Consider the following 18297-nt stretch of genomic DNA (forward strand, 5'->3'; position numbering starts at 1 on the left):
GGGTTTGGAATGAGCATAGCCCAAATGTCAGCAATCAATGATAATGTAAGTGTTCGGCAGCCAGCCCAGCGGTGGTTCGTTTTCCACCAATCAAAGGGCTGCCAGGTGAAAATTCGCATGTTGCAGCGCCGCAACCAAGGGGTTGGCGCGCAAAGCAATTGTGAAGAAAGCACAAGTTTGAAATTCACCATGGAGGTGGAAAAGGATGGGAAGTTACCATTCTTGGATGTTTTAATCGAAAGGAGACCAGATGGCTCAAAGGGACAATGTTTACAGGAAAGCCACCCATACGGATGCCTACCTAAAACCTGACTCCCACCACCATCCATCCCAAAAGAATTCCCTCATCAAAACTCTATCAACGTGACTTTACCGAAAGACCCAAGAATTTGAATTCCTACAGTCACGAAAGCTTTAAGTCAAAATCGATGTGCTCATTATGTAGGGGTGTTACGGAGGGGCTGTATACATAGGATCACACGGGAAACAAACACAGTGGGCGGGGCTTCGTGAGTGCACGGGGAGGTGCTCTCAACGACGTCCGCACAGGGCAGCCAGGGGGGGCTGGCCCCACCCCTCAGCGAGGGGTTTTGGTATAAAAGGGGATGAGCCGGAGAGCTCGGGGGAGAATGTTAAAGCTAAACCAGTGAAGACCGAAGATCGTCTAGCTAGAGCCCTGGACTCCCCTGGGTCGCCGCCCTTGTCAGGGCCGCGCAGGACCGAGCCAGCGGCGTGGTCCCGAGAACCAGAGCTAGTGCTCTGGGACTCCGGGTACCGTAGCCCGACTTACCAGTGTCGGGCCAGACAGCCTCCCCTAGCCCGTTAGTGGAGGACTAGGAGGTAGGTCAGAGATAAATAGCAGTGTATTCCCAGCTAGCGGGTGAGGGGGCCGATACCCCCTCCAGTGTTGTATGTCCGCGGTTGTGACAACTGTTGCGGAATAAATACGTGTGCCTCAACCCCGGCGTCCAAGAGTCCTCAACGATATTACATCTGGTGACAGAAGTGAACGACCACGAACATGGACACGCGCCGGACAGCTCGAGCCGGGGTACCGGAGGCGGAGGACACCGCTGAAATTGTGGAGCCCGAGACGGCTGAAGAAGGCATCGAGCAGCCGGGCCCGGACGCATCCTTACCGCAGCATCGGGATGAAGGGGAGCCGTCAACAGACGGACTGAGGCTGGCTCACGCCAGACTGGCGGAGCTGCTGTACGCTGCTGCCGCCACGCTCGAACACATCACACGGCTGGGGGCTGGTGGACCGCCACGGGGCGAGGACAGCCGACGACCGGTGCGCCTTCCCGCCATTTCAACGGAGCACAACTTTGAATCTCCCGCCATCGCCGCAGCAGCTGATGAGGGCGTGGCCGGCCTGAACCTCGGGTCCGACATCGGCCTCACAGGTGCTGCCGCGTCATCACCAGCGGACAGAGCGTCACCATTGGTGCGACCGGCGATGCCATCCGTCGTTCACGCCGAAGCCCAGCCGAGTAACGGGGACAGCGGAGTGCGAGCTTCCACGGCGGCCGCTGCGCTGCACCAACGCCTACCTCCACTCAAAGAGTTTGTGGGCGAGGAGGGCGACTGGGGCGGCTTCCAGCGGCGCTTCCTCGCGCACCAGGAAATGGCGCAGTGGTCGGATGCCGAGGCCCTCTGCGCGCTGCCGGCGCTCCTCGACAGCGACGCCCTCGCCGCTCTTACATCGGCGCCGAAGGACAAACGCTCCACGCTACAGATGGCGCTGCAGTTGCTGGCTGGGGTCTATGGACCATCGTCGGAATGCAGGCAGCTCTTTTATGATCGCCAGCGGGGTGCAAAGGAGTCGCCCCTGGCGTACCGTACAAGTCTCCTGGCGCTGGCGAAGACGGCCTTCCCACGAATGGACGACGAAGGCGTGGACGCGATGGTAACGGAAAAGATCCTCCTGCTGGCGGACGACCTGGACATCGCCGTCGTTGCACAGGAGGACACGGAAATGGGTTCCCTCCAGTCTGCGCGGCTCCTCCACGCCAACCTGCTGTCGCAGCGACGGAAGGCCAGCAGGGCAGCGGCCGGGCGTACGGTGGCTGCAGCCACCCTCCCGGCGGAGGAAGTTTGCGCCATCAACCATCGACTGCAGCAGAGGGTGGGAGTACGGGCGGGCCGGGATGGAGCGAGCCGCTCCGACCATCCGTCATTGCCGCCTGCGCTCCCGCGCTGTTACAACTGCGGCATCCGGGGCCATGTCGCCTCGGGGTGCCGCTCTCCTCGGCAACGCAGGACGACGCCTCGACAGGACGCCGGCCCTCCTCCCAAGCTCCATCAACATAACCCGGCGAGTCGCGGCACCCCTCATGTTTGGCCCACGCACACACCCGTCACACACTCGCACACCGCAACGAACGGGGGGCCGACATTGCGCACCATTGCGCCAACACGCACCACTATGCGGACTCAGATCGAACCCAGGCAGTGGTCCGTGTTGGCCCATCGCGTTGTGGCTGCATCGTCGGGGTCATCAGCCGTGGTGGGGCACATTGACGGGGTTGAGGTGCGCATCCTGGTTGATACAGGAGCATCGGCGACCATCATTTCGGAACTAATTTACAATACTGCCGGTTAACGTCCCATTCTATGCTGCTAACGGGGGCTCACTTGGCATCATTGGACAGATTCGAGCACAAATTTGTATCGGTGATATCAAATTGTCCGGCCTGATTTTTGTTTCCTCCTCGCTGGCGGTTCCGTGCCTGCTGGGGACGGACTTCTTGGGCAAAATGCTGATTCGTATTTTAATAGACCAGGGCTGCATTGAGCTCCCGTCGGGATGATGCATGGCGTTTCTGCCGTCCCCTACTGCGGCTCGGACGGCGTTCGCGACGGTACCGGCGTTCGTCGTTAAAACGGTTCGCGTACCGCCGGGGGCACAAATGTTGGTGCCTCTCAAACTTCGTCGGCCCTTCGCTAAAGGCGTTGGGGACCAGGGAATTCTGCTGGGGCTATCTAGGGCCGGGGTTAGCGGACCTCATTTGATTCCGGCCCAGACCATCGTAAAAGGGGACGGGGACCCTTTCATCGCGGTCCTCAATGTGGGGTCGCAGACAGTGGTGGTTCCTCAAGGGACCGTGCTTGCTCACGCAACGCCGGTGCCCTGTGAGGAACCTGTCGCGAATCACGTAGGCACTGTCCCTCTGCCGCATCCACATTCGGACACCGATGAAGGGTGGCTCGAGGCGCTTTGTGCGGGATCGACGGACCTGTCGGATTTAGAGCGTCAAAAGCTTAAGACACTGCTGCGTGAATTTTCCGACGTTTTCAGTCAGAACAAATTCGATTTGGGCTGTACCCATCTGCTGCGTCACCATATTGATACAGGTGACAGCGCGCCAATACGCCAAAATCCTTTTCGGTTAAGTCCCGCCGAAAAGGACCATGTCAAATCGGCTGTTGATGACATGTTGGCCGCCGACATCATTTCTCCCTCTACCAGCCCGTGGGGAGCGCCGATCGTCCTGGTTAAGAAACAGGATGGCTCGTTGCGGTTTTGCGTCGATTTTCGCCGCCTCAACAAAATTTCTGTTGCCGACGCATACCCGCTCCCACGGATTGACGAATCGCTGGACGCTTTGGCGGGAGCGCGATTCTTCTCCACATTGGATTTGCTTTCGGGATTCTGGCAGCTTCCTCTGGACGATGATTCTAAGCCTAAAACTGCATTCCGTACACCGCACGGTCTCTTCCAATTCAACCGGTTGCCGATGGGACTCCACTCGGCGCCGGCGACTTTCCAGCGATTGATGGAATTGGTTTTGGCTGGATTGCAATGGGACTCGTGCTTAATTTATTTGGATGACGTTATCGTCTTTAGCAGAACATTTGACGAGCATCTCCAGAGGTTGCGGGCGGTTTTCCTCAAAATGCGGGCTGCTAATTTGAAATTTAAACCCCAAAAATGTCATCTGTTACGCGAATCTGTGCGTTATTTGGGACACATCGTTGGACGCTCGGGTATTGCTACCGATCCCGCCAAAACGCAGTGCGTCAGCTCCTGGCCGACTCCCACCTCTGTGGGGGAGGTCAGGAGTTTCATTGGATTCGCGTCATATTACCGACGCTTTGTCGCGGATTTTGCGACAATTGCAAAGCCCCTACATGCTTTGACGTCAAAGGGGGTCCGCTTTCATTGGGGACAGGAGGAGGAGGCTGCTTTCCGCTCCCTTCGGGACGCTCTGGTTTTAAGCTCCTCCCTTGGTTTACCCCGATTTTTCTAAACCCTTTGTGCTCGACACCGATGCGAGCAACACAGGTATTGGGGGCGTGCTTTCCCAGGTGGTTGACGGCGTGGAACGGGTGGTCGCGTACGGTAGTCGGGTGTTGTCTCCAGCGGAGCAAAGATATTGTGTCACCCGTCGGGAACTGTTGGCAATTGTCTATTTCATCCAACAGTACCGCCCATATCTGTACGGTCAGCGTTTCACCGTCCGTACAGATCATGCGGCACTACAGTACGCCCTGCGAGTTCAACAACCATCGGGACAATTGTCTCGATGGTTGGAGGTTCTCCAGGACTTTGATTTTGAAACCACGTACCGTAAGGGCGTCCGCCACACCAATGCGGACGCTCTGTCGCGCATGCCAACCACCCCCGAATGTGCATGCCTCCTGGGGTCGGGTCGTTGCAGGCATCCGGGTGAAATATCTGTTCCGGTCTTGGCGGCCGCAGACGACGCAGCGTCAATGACGAATTCGATCGCACAACAGGGATCAGATTCCCTGTTGGGGTTGCCTGTCACTGAATGGGGGCGCCTACAGATGGAGGATACCTCCCTCCTCGCGTTGCATCGTCGCGTCGGGGATGCTGGGCGGGGTAAGGGTGATGCCGACGCATGGGAAATGGTCACGGGTCTGCTGATGCATTGGGACGGGAAATCCCATCGACACCGGCTGGTGGTCCCTTCTGGGTTATGGGGTAAGGTGGTGTGGGCCGCTCATGAGCGCCTCCTCCACCTGGGGACCCAAAAGACCCTCGCCTTGCTCCAGCTTGATTTTTTTTGGCCGGGCATGACAAGGGATGTCGCAGATCTGTTGGGGTCATGCCCTCGGTGTGCGCAACGGAAACCACCAGCACGGGAGTCTAACCCGCCTTTGCAGTCTATCAGAGTCTCCAGAGTCAACGAACTTGTCGCGCTGGATATTCTGGGCCCATTCCCCGCCACCCCCAGGGGCAATAGATATTTGTTGACCGGGGTAGAGTACTTTACGCGCTGGCCTATGGCCTGGCCCCTGGCCAACCAGTCGGCAGCAGCCATCGTGAAGGCCTTTGTCCAGGGATACGTCCTGGACAAAGGTGCTCCCGAGCGGCTGCTGACCGACCAGGGCAAAAATTTTTCCGGCAAACTGCTCCAACAAGTCTGTGAGCTCCTGGGCACGAAAAAAATTCGTACCTCTCCCTATCACCCACAAACTGACGGGATGGTCGAGCGTCTGCACCGAACCATCACGTCCATGTTGTCACAGCAGGTTTCGGACTCACAGACCGATTGGGACCTGCAAATTCAAGGGGTCCTGGCAGCATACAGATTGGCCCCCCATGCGGCAACGGGATTTTCCCCCTTCTTCCTCATGTATGGCCGCGAACCTGACCCACCTGTTCGGGCCCAGCTGCAGATCCCCGCGCCGCAGGGTAAAACTAAATTGGCCGACCATGTTAAATTTAATCTTGCGAAATTAACAGAGACACGGGATGCTGCCATGCAAAATTCCGACCTACGTCAGAAAGCTAATGAGCGGCTCAGACTGGGTCGCGCGCACGTGCTACAGTGGAAGCCGGGGGACAATGCATGGATGCACTGTCCCCAGGTACCACTCGCGACCTCCTCTAAACTGGTGCGGCCGTGGCGGGGCCCTGTTGAGGTGGTTGAGGTTTTGCGGCCTCAGTACGTACGCATCAAATGGGGGAGGCGCCGGTGGTTTGTGCACCCCTCCAGATTGAAACCCTTCGTTGCGGTGCGAAGTCCCACTCCACACACGCGTGGCCAAACATGTGGGGGGTCGACCGACTCAAAGGGTCCGTCTCCGCTGCTCTCGCCTGACGTGTTGCCGGCTGTCCCGCCCCCAGGTGCACCAGGAATGACGGGCTCACGCCCGACAACCCCTACGGGGGATGCCGAGGGTCTCGCGACATCGAGAGGAGACTCACTTGGAAATGGACAGTTGCCACCCGACGGCCCGCCATCCGGGGTTGCCCCGTGTGACGGGCCTGCTGCAAGGACGCGCGCAAGAATGCGCAGACTCTTGTGATGCACAAAAAGAAAAGAAAAAAATATTTTTCACATGTTATGTTCACTGTGTGCGGCGTCGGTGGTGTGTTCCTGGCACATTGGATTGTACGAATGTTGTGTTCACGGTGTGTTGTGTGTGTGCTAGGGTTCCCTGCAAATTGTATATACGTTGGTTTTACGGATTTCGTATTTATTTGGGGGTGGGGTGCGTCGGGTTATTTTCCCTTCTTGCTTTTCTGGTTCTTGTTGTTGTTCTCGTTCGCGTTATTGTTGAAAAAATTGTGAGGCACACGCGGGGTCGAGGAGTAAATAAACTTTTATTGTCGTTTGTTGCAGCCGGGACGGCTGCAAGCTGTACAGGGGGGGGTGATGTAGGGGTGTTACGGAGGGGCTGTATACATAGGATCACACGGGAAACAAACACAGTGGGCGGGGCTTCGTGAGTGCACGGGGAGGTGCTCTCAACGACGTCCGCACAGGGCAGCCTGGGGGGGCTGGCCCCACCCCTCAGCGAGGGGTTTTGGTATAAAAGGGGATGAGCCGGAGAGCTCGGGGGAGAATGTTAAAGCTAAACCAGTGAAGACCGAAGATCGTCTAGCTAGAGCCCTGGACTCCCCTGGGTCGCCGCCCTTGTCAGGGGCGCGCAGGACCGAGCCAGCGGCGTGGTCCCGAGAACCAGAGCTAGTGCTCTGGGACTCCGGGTACCGTAGCCCGACTTACCAGTGTCGGGCCAGACAGCCTCCCCTAGCCCGTTAGTGGAGGACTAGGAGGTAGGTCAGAGATAGCTAGCAGTGTATTCCCAGCTAGCGGGTGAGGGGGCCGATACCCCCTCCAGTGTTGTATGTCCGCGGTTGTGACAACTGTTGCGGAATAAATACGTGTGCCTCAACCCCGGCGTCCAAGAGTCCTCAACGATATTACAATTATATAAGTGCGATGTTGCTGCTTTTATTTTGTGAACGCAATACATATTGGTATATATGTGTGTACATTTATTCTATTTAGTTTACATTTTTAAGCCTTTTTACGTCCTGTATATTGTTCTTTTAAATAACATAAAGAACACTGCTAAATAAAATTTAAAATGTTATATTTTAAAAAATACATTCACAAAAATCGTACATATGATTACATTATGAGCATTTAACATTAGAGAGTCAAATCAGACAAACCATCTGTCGATAGTAACTAACACATATACACACTAACATGTATTAATGGATATTGACTTTCGAGAGCTTGGAAGACCGCATCAATTTCTACTTAGTCAAATGCCTGTTTCATAGCCTGCAAAGGACAGGTATAATGGCATTTCACATTCATCAGGTTTTTCTGCAGAATTTGATTGATTGAATGTGGCTGATGGTACAGAAATATGTCCTTCATCCAGCTTGCTTGTGGCAGTTGGTTGACCTCTCAATTGTCTGTTGTCTGGTTCCTAAATGTTTGTCATGAACAATAAATTGTGTGTAATAAGAAGCTAATCGGTTTGTGATTCATCAAGTCGGTTTTAGAAGAATGATTGAAAGATTGCGCCCCAAGCTGAGATTACTTCCTGCTCAGTCAACAAGACCGCCTGCTTCCACCTCCACAACATTGCCCGTCTCCATCCTACTACACCCCAACTGCTGCTTAGACCCTGGTCCATACTTTAATCACATCCAGGATAGATTTATCCAATGCCCTCTTTGCTTGCAGTCCAATCACTCCAGTCCTGGCCTCACTTCACTTGCTTCCCATCCGTGCGTGTGGACTACAAGAGCCCTGTCCTCGCATTGAAATCCATCCACGGTCTTGCCCATCACTACCTCTGCAACTCCCTCCACCTACATACTTGAGAGGACACCAGGGCACAATGAAATGATGAAATCAGCTCACGTGCAGGAGTCAGATTGTTATATCGCTAGGCCGTGAGATATGGCATTGGATTAGGGAGTCCTTCATCCCACAGTGGATATATTGTAGCTGGCTTACATAATTGGACGAAACAATTCACAATGGGATAGTTGTGAGATCAATTCCAAGTTGGGGGTCAGCTAAACCCATCATCTCTCTTGGGTCAATACACCAAGTATCCCACATTGTGTGAAGCCCACAAAGTGGGTGGTCATCCGAGAGAGATCTGATCCTAACTATGGGAATGTGGTATTGCCACGACAAGGCAGAGCTGCAAAAGGAGATAATGAATGCTGTACAATTGTTTTATTAGGGCTACGCTTTCGCCTCAAGTACGATTAGATGTGTAGCTCTACACACACACATGAGCACGCAGTGTTATGTATGTATGTTGAACTTCTTTCGCACCGTACATAGCCAACTGTGTTAATCGGAGTTACAGGGTGGCCCAAAAGTTAGGACACAAGGTTATTATATTTACTTTAACAAACGTTCAAATTGACTTCCATTCACATCAATGCGTGCATGAATTCTATTTTGAAATGAATTAGGACTTTTTTAAAATATTACAGCTGCATATATAAAAAGCATATACAAAAACAAATTGCACTTGTTCGCCTTTCACCAGTTTTATTTCGATTTTTTTTATTTCATCTGAAAAGGCAAATAAAAATAGATATTAGCAATTATAAGAAAAACATATTAACATAAAGAATGAAAAATACAAAAAATAATGGCAGTGTTAAATGAAATAACCCTATGTGTCCTGACTTTTGGGCCACCCTGTATAACTTACATATTATAGCCGGCGTGTTAGTCCTGCCATGCACACTGTGGCCGCTCGTGTGAACTTATCAAGGCGTGACGGGCTCAAGGGAGACAGGGAGAGGCAGCGTGAGAGCAGGGAGAGGGGAGGAGTGCGGGGGGGGGGGAAGCAAAATCAATGTGAACGCTTGGAATTAATTCGCACCGCCATGCAATTGAAAAGCCCCACTGACATCGATTCATTTCGGCCGAGCGCTAGAGATACAAGGCTGCACGCGGATCCTATACGTCCCGTATAACACAGAGAAGTGGTGTAGCAGGAGAGAGGGAGCGAGAGAGCGAGCGAGAGGAAGACGCACACGCGGAAAGAGGGGGGAACGCCCGCTCTGGTGTCTATCTGCCACTGCTGCTGCTACTGCTGTGCATCGAGTCGAAGGTCCGCAATGGGATTCTATGCACGGGCACTGCACGTGCATGTCCTGCTGGTGTGTGCCCACGTCTACGCACAGGTGAGAAACATAATGGTCGTGCCTCTTGTTGTATTTTTTTTAAGTGGAAATTAGTCAGTCGGCGACTCTCGTATTTTAAGTGCATTTTAAATAATTGTGCTTAACACTGACTGAAACCAATGTGCACACGTGATCGTTCGATTGTCGTCCACGGCTAACGTTCGTGGAGAGTGATATCTGAAACAGTTCTGGAACACTCCCACCCCCAAAAACCCTTCATAAATACACACTGACCAGCGTGGTGAAGTATGGCCAAACAATCTCTATGACTAACACGTGCATGCGGTGGCCTTCATCTAGCGGTGACTTGACTGCTTGAGGGACGTAAAACATTTTTGCTCGTGTTATTAATTTGTTTATGGAAGTGACATTATTTTTTATAGCTTGAAAATAAAGTTAATATGAGCATGTAAGCATTATATGGAATGTTTGGTATTTAGACACACAGGACATTGTACGAAATTGCTAAGTGGTGTGGATTGCTGTCCGCCACACCGGTGGTGCTGATGAAGCAGCCAGATTGACACGTTTGTTGACGTGACACTTTTATTAATTGGCGTTGTTGGGTGGTGGAGGGATGTGCAACACACATTTTACTCACGAGGATGTGCCCCAAAAATATTGTATGAACCACTTGCTTTTTTTCTTTGTATATAATATTTTGCAACCATGCATGCAACAATGAAGTTAGGTGAGAATGTAAATGTATGCAACAGACTCCCAGCGATTACCATGAATGTAAAACCCTAACATCAATATCAGTGACTGAAAACAGATGGGGTTTTAGCTTGGTTACGTTAATTTTATGCTCACAATACAGTTACTCCTCTTTATTTACATACATGCGCTTGGAGACAAGCAATTCGTATTTTATTTATTTCAATCATCATGTATAATGCTTGGATTAACTACTGCTATGCATGCTAAATATATGTGCATTTAAAATCAATATTATTAATAGCTATTTAATATCAAAATTAATATTGCATGATTGGGATATTTTGTGAAATGCGTTGCTTTTTAACACAACATTATTTTGAAATACCAAAACATTACTTTAATTAACGTTAATGTCATATGAACGTTGTGATGAAGTGTTCATGGATATATTGATAATTATATGATTACAAAGGAACATGAAGACGAAAAAACGATGATGATATGGAAAGATGATCAGGATGTCCCAGCTGCTTTGATGGTAATGAGGATGATACTGACCTGTTGCATGCAGCAGATGATAATGGCCATGACGATGATGATATTGCTGATGGTGACAATTTTGACATAGAAGATGATGCAGAGGAGATAGTGGTCCCGGGAGAACATCTGAGTTCAAACGAGTGCTTGGTCTGTGAGAGAAAACTTGAGTACTCACAGAAAACCCATGCTTCGAGGGGGCTCTCAATTTTCCAAACATATTCAACACGTCGGCTTTCGTGACTAATAGTATTCTTCTTCACAATTCTGGCAAATCGCCTGATGAAGCTGGTTGTAATCACCAGTGAAACCTCGTACTCGAATTGTAAATGTTGTGGTTCTACTCTCCAACACACCGGTAGTAACTATTTGCCACGTTTTGTTTACGTGACAAACCTTGCTAATTTTCTGTGTCGGGTGGGGGTTGGTGAACGACATACATATTTGTATTTACGCCATCTAATGCAAAAAAAATTATTGTGAATATTCAGTGATCCATTTTTGTTCTGCCATTTTCTGGCCATCTCGCAGCTCAGTACGGTCAAACACTCATGATGGAAATGGTGTTAAGAGGACTCCACTTATCAGTGGATTGTTGCCCCCCTTGCACACGTGGGTTTCCTCCGGTTTGCTCCCACAGACATAAACACTAATTCATGGAGTTGGCCAAATATCCCAATATAGGGCCACAGAGATTGAGCACACGTTGGTGCTGGTTCTGGCTGCCTTCCCGTTTGTCTGTGTTTTCCTGTGCCTCCGAATATAACAAAAACTGTGTGAGTTGCACATTTGTGTATTTACTACATTTTTTTAATTGCTACAGTATTCCCTCGTTATATACGCACTTGATATCCGCGATTATTTGGCTGTCTGCAAATCGCATCTGGAACTCTACATGACTGCATCGAGAGAGAGAGAGAAAGTGATGAGATAAAATGATGAGAGCGAAAATAATGAGGTAAAGAAATAATTACAACCAATTAAAATATTTGCGTCAATGATGATATATACGTATTTAACAGCGTATTTACGAATATTTATAAGGTAAATTATTTTTAAAAAATAGGTTTTCGTAGGCAAATATCATTATCCACGAAATGTGCTGTTCATGAGCATCTCCAGAGTGTATCCCTCGCGAATAACGAGGGAAGACTCTATACATTTTGAGTATTACGGAAAGGATATGCAATCTTTCCGTGTCTACATTTTAACTAGCAATTTGTGTTACTGTTATCCAGGTATGTTTTCCTCCTAACATTGATCACTCTAATTAACCTTACCATTCATCTTGAACAATACAATTAATTTACCGCCATTTGTGAAGTCACTGCCTTTGCTTTTCGAATATTTAAGTGGGGAGTCGTGGCGCAGTGGCTTGCTCACTTTGCTACAACACCACTTACCTAAGTTAAATTCCCAGCCATGGAAAAACTCAGATTTGAGCATCCCCTAGGGAAGACTCAAACTTAAATAAGGGTTGGTACATCATCAGTAATTCTCATCAACATCGTCATCAATCATGATCCTCGTTTATCATATTCATCCGTTATTTTTACCATAATTCAGTTTAACACGTAGGCTTTCGCGACCAATATCATGCATAATACAGGATTTTGGGTCAGATCACGTAAATATATATAAATGTGTCATTGAAGCCGCCACCACCCGACACAGCCAATTAGTAAGGTTTGTCACGTAAACAGAACGTGCCAATTCGTTACTAGTACAACACACCGGTGTGCTGGAGAGCCAAGCCACAGCATTTACAATATGAGTACGACGTTTCGCCAGTAAGTACAACTAGCTTCATCAGGCGACAGCCAGATTCGTGGATTAATCCTCCTGTTTCGTTCCTTAAATAGAGCACACAACACTTGTGTGCTCTTCTTGCGCGACGTGATGGGGGATTCGTGATTGCATATCAATGACTATGGGTACTCATTTTATTATGTTTTATTTTTATTATTTTATTACTTCCCTTCTACGTGACTTTACCGAAAGAACCAAGAAGATGAATCCCTGCAGTCACGAAAGCTTTAAATCGAAACTGTATAGGCATTTTTAATATTGTATTATTTAATGATTCGCTTCCAAGCAGCACAACGTCTATAGCTAACCGAATGGTTAAAATTATTTTTATTTCTCTCAATTTCGATAGATTCTCTAATTAGTATTGACCAGTATTAACTAGTTTTGCACAGAACTTGAACATTATCAAAATCAATTGAGTGTCTTTGTTGGCACGCGTCTTCTGTCACTACTGACTGTTGTATTTGGGAGTATTTAATATTTCTTTGGTGTTCTTTTAGTCTGGTGCTGATTATTTGTCCTGTTTGCCCAACATAGCATTTGCCACAAGTGCAATTAATCCGGTACACACCTTCTGTTTATAAATCATATCGTTGAGCTATCACTTATGGCCAGGTCGCTTCTGAAAAATAACTATATAGCTCAGTGGGCCTTACATAGTAAAATTAAAAAATATATTTTTTGGTTAGTTTTTTTATTTGTATGTGCCTTCCTTACCCAGTCATGAAACATTTATTTTCAGGAGGGTTCTCTCAAGTTTTTTCAGTCAGGGGTTATGTCACTTTCTACATACAAACTGAAGGCACCCCAATGGGTTCTCCCTTATCTCCGGTTGTAGCCAATATTTTCATGGAAAATTTTGAGATGGACGCCATCCAGGCATCCACTCTACCCCCGTCCCTGTTGAAAAGGTACGTAGATGACACGTTTGTCATCTGGCCACATGGCCAACCAGCTCTAAACCAATTCCTCAACCACATCAATTCCATACATCCAGCCATCAAATTCACCATGGAGGTTAAAAAGGATGACATGCTACCCTTCTTGGATGTCCTAAGAAAAAAGAGATTAGATGGCTCAATGAGCCATTCTGTCTACAGGAAATTAACCCATACTGATGCCTACCTAAAACCTGATTCCTACTACCATCCATCCCAGAAGAATCCCCTCATCAAAACGCTACACCATAGAGCTCAATGTATCTCCGACCATGAAAACCTAACCAGTGGACTCAAACACATACACCAAGCTCTCAAGGCGAATGGATATCCTGACTACGGATCTGCAAAGCCAACACCCCAACCATGAGGACGGAGCCATCTGAGGATCCAATGAAAACCATCACCCTGCCTCACATAGCAGGGGTAACCAAAATGATTTCAAAAATCATGAACAAACACAAGATCCAGGTCCGATTTAACACAGTACATAAAATTCGTGATCTGATCCCATCTGTGAAAGACAAGATTCCTGACATACAATATCCCGGCGTCTACAAACAAAGCTGTATTTGAGGCAGCAGTTACATTGGGGAAACTAAGCGACATGTTTCGGACTGTGTCCGTGAACATAAGGCAGATTTGCAACATTGTAGGACTAATACTTCTGCCGTGGCTGATCATTATTTTATTGCGGCTTGCTCAGACAAAATAGATTTCTCGAAGACGATGGTATTTTGCAAGCCTACTGGTTGTCAACAAAGATTCGTTCATGAAGCCATCCATATATACAGACACAGAGACAGTTTCAACTGAGAGGAAGGTTATAGACTGAGCGATCATTGGAAAATGTCATCAACCACTTTGGGTCATGACTTGATTTGTGTTTTCCTGTCAACCTCCACTGTCAGCAGTGTGGGTGTGTGGAGCGAGGTGCAATGCTTTGATTGGTGTAGACCTACTGCCGGTGTCGGAGCTTTCTCCTACATTAACATTAGCTGCCCCACCCATGTTTAAACCTTTATAAACAGCTCTTTGATTGGTGTAGATCTAATGCCAGTGTCCGAGCCCTCTCCTACATTAACATTAGCTGCCCCACCCATGTTTAAACCTTTATAAACAGCTTTTGATTGGAGTAGACCTAATGCCAGTGTCCGAGCCTTCTCCTACATTAACATTAGCTGCCCCGCCCATCTCTAAACCTTTATAAACAGCTTGCCCTCAGAGGCTAACCTCCCTGTTCCTGATGACGACTACTTATGTTGCAATCGAAACGTCGTGATATTTTTATTATCTTTATTTTTATTATTTTATTTTTATTATTTATTTTTAAGTGACTTTACCGAAAGAACCATAGAATATGAATTCCTGCAGTCACGAAAGTTTTAAGTCAAAATTTAAGTGTGTTACTCTTTCGGTAGAGGGCTCCTGGCTCTTATTCCAGTGCCTGCAAATTTGCAGGGCATTGATACACTTTGTGGTGTGTGTGTGCACTGGGAGCCAATGCCCTTTTTCTGACATGCAGTTCCGGTTTACATTCTACGATTATCCCTTTTAATATGATAGTCACGTGGGTTCTGATTTATGGTTGTGCCCCTGTTCACACTATATAAAATTCATGTCAGTTTTTAGGGTTACAATTTCAGTTCATGTCACTCTCCATTCACAAGCTGTGATTCAAATTAAGATGTTAATTTTGCCACAATCGGTTTGGGTGCACTGAAATATTAATTATAAAAATTCTGATTGCTTGTTTCGTCAGCATATACGTGTTATCCATAAAAATCCTCGGTAATAAGTATTACAATTACCTAGAAGTAATTTTACAAGCTGCGTTCACCTAACTTCAACTAACACAACCGCTAATATTTATAATCAATGGTGCAAGTGATGGTGAAAACATGAAGACTGCCCAACACATTCTGTGAGTCACTGATATTGGTGTCTGAAAACATACCCAAAGGGACATCGTGCAGCATTGCTAATCCACATGAACATTCATACATACGAATCATCCATATTAAGTGCAAAATAAGTCAGCTATGAATACTATTTTCATTCTGTCAATGATTACATTTTGCAACAGTAAATATTGAAATATTTGTGAATGGGTGTTTAACATCCAATTTCGAGCAAACGGCATGATTAGACAATGCCTCCTGTCAACTCCATGCAAACCAGTGGTGAATTTGTTGATAAGTATAACCCGTAAAAACAAAGTTTTTCACTATAAATCCTTTATATGCGTGGCAGCGAACTTAATATAAAGGATTTAAAAATATATTCGCCTGTGGAGGACGCGGGGATCAATCCCGCGACCTTTGGCATGGGAAGCGAGGGCGCTACCAACTGCGCTACTCCGCCACGGCCTGTGGAGGGGTTACGCTCTGGGCTCTTATACTGTGACGTTCAGCCAAAGCCAAGAATGAGTTCTATTTGAATATATGTAAAATAATATTTTTTTGCCTAAAAAGTGTAAAATTTTGGGAATTTTTTTTCACGAACATTAATTGTCTGTCACAACGAGTCTGTGTGGAAAATGTCAGCTCGATTGGATCACGGGAAGTGGGTTAAAAAACGACCGAAAGATTTGCACGGTCGTAAGCAAGCAAGCACGTGTAGTGACATAGAATGGTCACTACTGTGTCGGCCTGTACGAGGGATGGGGGCCCCAAGGGGGTGCCTGGGGGGTCACGTGCTGGAGGGATCCGGACCTTCCCAGAGGTGGGGGAAGTGAGGCGTGTCCTGGGAAGGGAGGCGTGGCCTGAAGAGAGCCAGCCACGCCGGGCGGAGCCAGCCACGCCAAACCAGATATAAGCGTGGTGTGAACGCAGAGCGAGGCTGTTGTACTGTACTCCAAAGTGAAGACATCATCGGTCGTCAAGTCCCGAGTCGTCGTCCTGGGCCAGGCAGGCCGTTGCCTGCCTGGTCCAGTCTGTGTCGTGTTCCAGAGTGTTAGTGAGTTGAGGAAGGTGGTCACCACCTTATGTACAGTGTTATATTACTTACCGTTTAATAAATAGTGTTGCCTCCAAGCCGTGTGTGTGTGCACCTAATTCGGTCTTACTACACACGCAAGCAAGCACGCAAGCAAGCATGCGAACTTAATATAAAGGAATCATATTCTCAGGAGTCTACAAATTGAGTTGCATTTGTGGTGATTGCTACATTGGAGAAACGAAACGTCATGTTTCTGATCGTGTCCGCGAGCACAAGTCAGATCTGAAACACGGCAGAACTGATTCTTCTGCCGTTGCCGATCATTGCTACAACTCGGTGGGCTCTCATGAAATTGTCTTTTCCGAGACCAAGGTTCTCTGCAAACCTCCCGGCTACCATCAAAGGTTTGTACACGAAGCCATACAAATATACAAACACAGACATAATTTCAACCGTGATGATGGGTACAAACTTAGTAATCATTGGAAAGATGTTATCAACCACGCAAAAAAGACTTAATTACACTTTTTTGGACCATCTTATCTGACAGGCACTATTTTACTTTACTTTACCGAGTGTTAACATCCCCAGTTTTTTAACAGTACTCTCTTCATTGTTCATCCAGCATTGGTATAAACATGGGCATTTTCGTTATTTTGTCTATCATGTGTATCAGACCTCCCCTCCCCCTCTCTGTCCATTGTGTTGGCGTGTGCAGCAGCAACAGCGTCCAAGCCGTCGTCCAATTTTTTTGGCTCCCCCTCCCGATGCGTTGTATTAACACCCCGTGCTGTCTTTGAGCCCCGCCCCCCTCCCTCCCGATACGTTCCATTCATTGGCTACCACATTCTGATGAGCTCCCCCCCCCTCTCCTCCCCCCTTCAACTTGCTTATAAGGGATTACATCTTGAATCATTGCCTCACTTGATGCAGCTAATTCGGCTGTGACGGTCCCACCTGATGACGGAGACTTGTGTTGCCTCCGAAACGTCGTGATTTTTTTTTTTTTTTTCATAAATTTTGATGTTTTACCTATGTGACTTTACCGAAAATCCTGAGAATATGATTCCTTGCAGTCACGAAAGCTTCAAATCTAGAATTAATATAAAGGATTTAAAAAAGGGGGAAATTATAGTGCCAAGGCACCCCACCCAAGGCTCAATTTGAATATCATAGATAATATATAGTAAGATAATAAATGATTGTGATGAATAACTATACATTGTACGCCGCACTAATGCCTAGTGCCAATAATCCCTTACAAATTAAACTGACGGCGTTCCCTAAAAATATACAGTGAGTAAATTTGCCCTGAAACTCCTTCAGCAAGAAGTAATGTGTGCAGGTGTGCTATGAGCAGAGCAGTTGTGTTCATTAGGGCGATGCTTGCATTGGAAGATTGTACTAATTTAGCGATATGGACATATCTGCTTGTGTGTGGGCCAAGGGAAAATCGCGGTCGTCACCCCAACTAGCTGAGGTAACTAACCGGAAAGATATATGCAGAATAAACACGGATAGTCATATTCTTAGGTTTTTTTCGGTAAAGTCACGTAGGTAAAACATTAAAATAAATGAAAGTAAAATAAAATAAAAATCACGACGTTTCGGAGGCAACACAAGTCTCCGTCATCAAAGTTTGTTGGCAACATATTTTTTAATCCCACATTAATTTCCTCGTAACCAATCTTAACATTCCAAACGATATTTTTTGTTGCACGCGTGTTTAAAGGCTATCCTGCAGGATCACCTCTGCCACAACATAAAGTTCACAACCTAAAGATATTTTGACTATCAGTCAGTCTTAAACACGTGGAAGCTGCATGGAGAGCGGTATGCTCATTTAAGGGCTCTTCCCAGACTGTAAACATGAAGTTAATTGGATATATATCCATTTTATTGAAGGCTGTATAGGTTAACATGAGGATCTAAAATTCGCATCCCTTGGATATGGAAAGCCAATGTAAATCCTTTGGAATT

General features: G+C 47.6%; 1 protein-coding gene across 1 annotated transcript in view; it reads left to right on the forward strand.

Annotated features, from left to right (window-relative positions):
- The first annotated feature begins 9367 nt into the window (after window positions 1-9367).
- PTH1R (parathyroid hormone 1 receptor) overlaps window positions 9368-18297 on the forward strand; it is a 55399-nt gene continuing 46469 nt past the window's right edge. The window contains exon 1 of the mRNA XM_078604151.1: window positions 9368-9433. Within this exon, the coding sequence (XP_078460277.1) occupies window positions 9368-9433 (66 nt within the window). The remainder of the gene's footprint in view (window positions 9434-18297) is intronic.

This window comes from Lampetra planeri, chromosome 21, assembly GCF_965212315.1.
Source record: "Lampetra planeri chromosome 21, kcLamPlan1.2.h2, whole genome shotgun sequence".
NCBI classification, from domain to species: Eukaryota; Metazoa; Chordata; class Hyperoartia; order Petromyzontiformes; family Petromyzontidae; genus Lampetra; species Lampetra planeri.